The 6,682-nt window shown below is 46.7% G+C and overlaps 1 protein-coding gene across 1 annotated transcript in view; it reads right to left on the reverse strand.

The window, feature by feature from the left end:
* The window catches only part of PCSK1 (proprotein convertase subtilisin/kexin type 1), a 29,992-nt gene extending 24,113 nt beyond the window's left edge, over window positions 1-5,879 (reverse strand). Inside the window, exons 1-3 of the mRNA XM_032205504.1 lie at window positions 5,483-5,879; window positions 4,265-4,369; window positions 404-514 (exon numbers count right to left, since the gene is read on the reverse strand). Of these exons, the coding sequence (XP_032061395.1) occupies window positions 404-514; window positions 4,265-4,369; window positions 5,483-5,662 (396 nt within the window). The 5' untranslated portion in view covers window positions 5,663-5,879. The remainder of the gene's footprint in view (window positions 1-403; window positions 515-4,264; window positions 4,370-5,482) is intronic.
* Window positions 5,880-6,682: the final 803 nt, after the last annotated feature.

Raw genomic sequence — 6,682 nt, forward strand, 5'->3', positions numbered from 1 at the left:
CAAAGGTGACTGCCTATATATGTGCATACGATTTTGTGTTCTTCTTGAGAATGCACTCCACACAACCAATTTTAATGAAGAAACAGCCAGCTTCAGACATGTTAAAGGAATTTTTACATGGTGACAGCAAATATTTTAAAGTTATAATACAGGTAGGTATTATATATTGTACCATGTTCCACTATCACCCCCCAGCCAGAGCAGCAGCCTAGATAGGCTTTTGGAATTTCTGCATGAACAACACATCACAAAAGACAGACGGTTGCCTGGAAATATTATGCACAGAGATTTTTATAACCTATGCTAATGAGAGGGACTCCTCATTTTTTCCCTCCAGTGCAATCGCTGTGATACTGCAAGCGAAATTCATCATCACTGGTGCCACAATGAGACAAATTCTTACCAGATACCACTGCTGATTCCACATAGGATCGTTGAAAAGATTCTCTGCTGATTCTCTCATGGTAGCACGCTTAGTTCGCTTTTTCTCGTATTGCTGCTCTGCCCATGACACCTACAATTATTTGTAAAAATGTGATATGTAAGCCAGTATACATTGAGACTCTATTAGCCTAGAGGACAAGGGTTTTCCTCACCCAGCTAGACTTTCATGCTTAGGGCTAGATAAGCAACATTTGATGCAGAGAGGAGGATTATTTATTCTGTACTACAGTGTATTTTAGGAAAGAGGACTCAGTGAAATCACTATGCCATACAATTAATTCACGTAAAGTACAAGTTAACAGTGGAAATCCTGTGAATGCCACACAATGCAGACTTCTGTATCAAATGTGTAGTATGGCTAGAAGGTTATTTAAGTAGTAATGTTTACTGAAACAAACAAAACTACACTTTGCTTCTTTTTCATACATTAATTTTAATGCCTATTGATTTATACTTGGAGTTACAAGAGAAGAAGAAAGACTATCTCTGGCTTTATCTCTGACTAGCAGTCATAATGATGATGTTACTCATAGCCCAGCTGGACCTTCAAGTCTCCTTCCCACTGGTGTTTTGAAGTGTGATCTGTTAGTAAACCAGGAATATTGGACTAAATTCCTCACTGGCATAATTCCACTTGAGGCTACTGAGAGCCAAAATGCTTCAGTGTGTTTTGCTAATGCATCTGTACACTGAATTGCCTGGCATTTGTGCACAAACACAGCATTCCCTAAGTCAGAGGGTTATGTTTTAACAATATTTCCCACCCTTGGTCTTTGGAATGCTTTCTTAAATCCACTTTAAATCCAGTCCTGACTCTGCTGTGCGACACCCAGCTGTGCTGTGTGCTCCTTTTGGAAATTGGAAAAAAATGGTACTGCAGGCACCTGGGCAGTCATTCTGACCCAGACCAAGGTGCTGCTTTTGATCCCAATTTCCAAACAGGCAATCTAGGCTAAAAATCTTAGATTCAGGAGGTTGCCACGGTCCTCCTTTGAGGACATTTTACGAATCCATTTAAGAATGCCTGGGATTTAAACCTTTTGCTTTATGCATCTGAACAGACTTTAGTACTTTTCCCTACTGTCGTTTGATGACCTTATGGTCTTTACATATATCACTATATATGAAATAATCACAAGACTGAGTTAGAAATTATTATAATGAATAAATGCACTAATTTGATTAAAATACATCTTTTCTAAGGAGAACTTAATTAATATTCACTGCAAGAACATTAACCCTTAACGATGGAAGCTACAGCAAGCACATATACTAAAAGCTAATGCAGCTCACTTTGCTACCTATTTAGTACTGAAGCCCCTACAAAGCACAATTAGTCTCAGGAGATGAATATACCCATGAAGTACAAGTATTTTAAACTGCACTACTGATATCCAAGGCCATATATACTTCTGCACAGGTTAGAGCAATTACCATGATTCTATTCCCTGCCCACAGCAAAGCTTGGCCTCTGCATCACCCAATGGTAATTAAGAATTGACAGTTTCCACGCTTGTTGTTTTCTGATGCGGACAACTGCTCTGAGGGAAATGAGCTGAAACTACCAAGCACATATGTCAGACAAACAAGCCAAATGTTTGTCACTCAGCAGCTGGGTAAGGTTCACGCTATCCATCTACAGCAAAAGCTAACGGCCCTATGCCAGATCTATAGAGCACGGGAAATGATTTTGATTCAGGTCCCTTGCAAGAAAGTGGACTCAGAAGCAAGTGCAAATACTGGAATATGTTGTGGAGCCAAATATTTGTATCTTTTCAAAACGTTCACAGGCGTTACCCATTTTACTACTAACACTTGGACAGCCACAGGAAGGAGATAAATATTCGGAGTAGAGCCAAGTTTTGCCCCAGCTTTCATGGCTAAAGTATTGTAAAATTCATCAAGGCAATACACAAACCAAGGATTCTCTTCTCTCTTTTTTTTTTTTTTTTTTATAAGAATGAATTTAAACCCTTTTAAATAGGTTGTTGCTTAATAGAATTAGCTCTTTGGAGTAAAGGTCCATGCATAACCACACAGCCTTACATGATTGCCTCTTGTTTGTATACTTACCTAATGACATAATTACACCTCGTTAATTCACATAGTTAATTTGCATACTAGAGGGTAAACAAAAGGGAAATTGGAGCAGATTTAGCAAATCACCTGCAGCACTTTGAAATTGGTTTGGGGGTCTAAGTACATGAATATGCAGCAATGTTTAGTGGTAATGCATGTAATGCAATGACTTCCACTCTGCTCAGGACACAAGAATCTGGAATGTTAAACATGGTCGTGTTTTCCTGTGTAACAGACATTTAAGGTATTAAGTACTAAAAACAATCATAGAACATCCCAGGTTGGAAGGGATCAGAGTCCAACTCCTGGGTCTACACAGGACCACCCAAAAACCAGACCATGTGTCTGAAAGTGTTGTCCAAACTCTTCCTAAACTCCAACAGGCTCGATGCCATGACCACATCCCTGGGCAGCCTGGGTGCAGAACCTTTCCCTAACCCCCACCCTGACCCTCCCCTGTCCCAGCTCCATGCTGTTCCCTTGGGTCCTGTCGCTGTCCCCAGAGAAGAAGGGAGAGAAAAGCGAGGAACTGCTCCTGAACGCTGTACTATTACAGCATCAGAACATAGGTATGGGCATAAATTATAGCATTTAACCTTTATTTGTGGTGGTTTTTACACTAAAGCTGTGGCTTTGAGCATCCCCAGTTTAGAAAGATTTCACCCAGAAGACTTGAACCACTAATCTGATGCTTGCAAGGAGACAGACAGGAATGAACAGCTTTGAAACAGAAGATGCAAAACAAATACGCTGTCTCACCCCCTCCTTTAATTCTTCATAAAATGTTTCCTCCTAACTGACGTTTGCATCCAAAAACTTCACTCAGATAACCAATTACTTCTTCTCAAGTGATTCATCCTTACATGACAAAACGTTGGTTTTCACAATGAAGTTACTTGACGTTTTGGACTGCTGCTGCAATAATGCTGATTTGAAATTCAAATGTCATCATTCTGATGTGTGTCAGATGCTGTTTTTAAGAGGGGCTGACAGCATTCCGCTCTGTTCCTTAAATTTGCCGCCCACCACATTTCCTCAGCATGTTTACAAATAGGGATGCTTCTCTCTTAAGTAAAGTCAAATAAATGCAGAGTCTGCCTCGCTACAGGATTGTGCCTTAGACTTTATAATCTATGGCTCTGAACACTGCCCATCCCTGATTTCTGGGGGACCCCAACATACCAAAAGACTGTAAGTCTAGGTCATGTGATGAATCTCTTTAGCTGGGGTCTTCCCTTGCCATAGAAAAAATAAATCTAGCAAAATCTCAGTTTTTTGTTTTTTGTTTTTTGTTTTTTGTTTTTTTTTTTGTAAGATTGAATCACTTTAAATGGAACCTAATTTCCATGGCCATCACATACACATGGCCTGATTAAACATATTGCATCTATGGCTTTTTGCTTTGAATCGAGCTCTGTTTTTCGTCATTCATGTTTTCACCAGCAACACATCAGCATCTGAAATTCCTAACCTCTGCAATGCTGCATATTTTAAATCTTAATTTGGAAAGCTCTTGCAAGAAATATGGTAAGAGAGGGTCAGAGTCTGCCTGTTAATGATGGAATTATAAAGTATTATTCAACACAAGTATGGATAGCTGAATACATTAGACTTGCAAAGAAGCAAAGTCTTACTGTGACCTCGTTAGGAGGCTGGCAATCAATAAACAGTCAGAATAAACAGAGGGCATAAAAATAAAATAAAAATAAAATAAAAAAAAAAATAAAATAATAACACTCACCCGCTCATCATCAGAAAGTCTTTTAGTGATATGAATGGCACTTCTTCGAGACCGTCTTGGATGGCTTTTATGTCTGAATAGGTAGTGATTTTTGAGTGATCCAATCTATAAGACAGAGGTGTGCTGTAAGCATGGAGAGGTATCTTCCTACCGCAAACAAATATCAACAGTCACAACCTGACAGAATGTTTTCTGCTTGAAAGAGAAGAGCAGGAAACTACGTTTAAATATGTTAATCTGAACAGGAACACTCTTCAAGTAAGAAGTGCTTGCCACAGCCTGCGTGCTGCTATAAAAGGGCTGGGGGGAATAATTTCATTGAACCTCATGAAGTCGCACTCATTACTACGACAGTACTCAGCAAAGTAGCGCTACTCCTGTAGTAGCGACCGGAGCAACCAGAAGTGCCCTGGCAGAGACACGTCCCAGCGGGAGGTCAGGTTATGCATTTGGCCGCATTCCCCAATTTTGGCCCCTTTGCTGTGCTCGGGGGCTTTGTGCCTCGGGGTCGGCACCGGGGAACCCGAGGGCTTGGGGAGCCCGGACCGGGGGTCTCCCGGCAAGGAGCCACTAGTGGGTGAAGAGGTGGGCAAGGACTGGGTGAAGAGGGGAGGTTGGGAGGGGGTCGCCGGCGCCCCCGGCCCCGGGACGCCGCGGTGGGAACGGAGGCTGCCTGCGGACCCCCGCCCGGCGCCGGGACGGAGCCGCCACCTCTACGCGGTTACTCATCCCTGACAACGTTGACGTCACGGCATCCCAAAAAAAAATACAAAATTACAAGCGACGGGGGGAAGGGGGGCGACAAGGAGCCCCGCGCCCGGAGCCCCCCGTGCTGGGCTGGGGCGGGGGGAGCCGCCCGCAGCCCCGCTCCGTGCGCGGGGCGGGGGTCTTCGGCGGGGCAACTCCCTGAAATGGGGTAAAGGGGGCGTGTGTATGGGGTTAAAGGGGCTATGGGGGTGCGTATGGGGTAAAAGCGCGTAGGTGTGTGTATATGGGGTAAAGGGGTGCGTATGGGGTTAAGAGGTATAGGGGTGCATATGGGATTAAGGGGTATAGGGGTGTGCATGGGGTTAAGAGGTGTGCGTGGGGTAAAGGGGTGCGAGTGTGTGTACAGGGTAAAGGGGTATAGGGGTATGTATGGGGTAAAGGGGCGCGTGGGCATGCAAAGGGATGCGTGCGCATGGGCTGCGCGCCCCGCGCCCGCTCCGCCGCCCGTACCTGCCCCACGAGGTCGTAGCCCAGCTCCTCGGCGATGTCCCTGGCGGCGTCGGGGCCCGCCGGCACCTCGGCCGCCCACTCGTTGAGGAATTGCCGCCCGGCACCGCCGCCGCGGGGCAGGCAGCAGGCGGCCAGCAGCGCCAGGGCCGCGCAGCGCCCGCACCAGCGGAGCCCGTCCATGGCCGCAGCGGGCCGGCGTTGCTAGGCGAGCGCGGAGGGCTTGGCACGGATCGGCACGGCTTGGCACAGCACGGCACGGCTCGGCTCGGCTCGGCACGGCTCGGTGCTGCGCGGCTGCCCGTCTCCGCGCGGCCGCCCAGACCCCTCGGTCTCCGGAATGGAAATGAGCGTTTTGCACGTCAAAACGACGACAGACATCCTGACGTCAAAGTCTACCTGGCCCCCGGGCCGGGAGGGTGCTTCCCCCGGGGTAGGGGAGGGAGGGGGGCGGGCGGCTCCGTCGGGGCCCCCGCCCCCTCCCGCGGAGGGAGGCGAGGGGCGCGGGGCCGCTGCCAGCGTCGTGCCCGCGCACCGTGCCCGCGGCTCGCCCCCGGTGCGGTGGGAGCGGAGGTCGCGCCGTCCCCCCCGTCGGCGACACCCCTCCGCCAGGCCCTCGGGTGTCGCTGGGAGGAGCCGCGGCGTCGGTGTAAGTTGGGAGGGTAAAACGTTTCTCGTCCTTTTTCTTCTTGCAATTCACTAATTAGCCGAACCTGATTGACCCGCACCGTCGCTCGACACCTCCAGCCGGGCGCTGCCGCCCGCTGCCCTGATGTAGCAGGTGCCCTCACCCCAAAACGCTATTGCTCGAAAATAATGATTAACCAAACTTTTTGTTGCACCCGGAGGTCTTCGTGTTGCAGTTTCTCAGCAAATTACAGGCTTTGCTAAATACTCATTTAATTCTGTAATTTCATTTTCCATGGGTGACTGCCCAGATCCTTCTGTTTTATTTAGCTTTCCTACTGCCTTCTCGTTGCCTTTTCTCTCCTCACGTCAGAAAAATTCTCTGAAGATTTCCTATTATTCCCTGGACATTCTTGCTTCTACCTGTGAAACTGAACCTTTTAGCAGTTTCAGTTTATATTTAACTCTATTTAAATGCTTCCTTATTCCAGCTTTTAAACTGGACATTTTAAATGTCAGCATTGTGCTCTCTCTTTATTATAGTGTGGCCAATGTGCCTGCCTACTCTTCATTAGC

Source organism: Aythya fuligula, chromosome Z (genome assembly GCF_009819795.1).
Source record: "Aythya fuligula isolate bAytFul2 chromosome Z, bAytFul2.pri, whole genome shotgun sequence".
In the NCBI taxonomy this organism is placed as follows: domain Eukaryota; kingdom Metazoa; phylum Chordata; class Aves; order Anseriformes; family Anatidae; genus Aythya; species Aythya fuligula.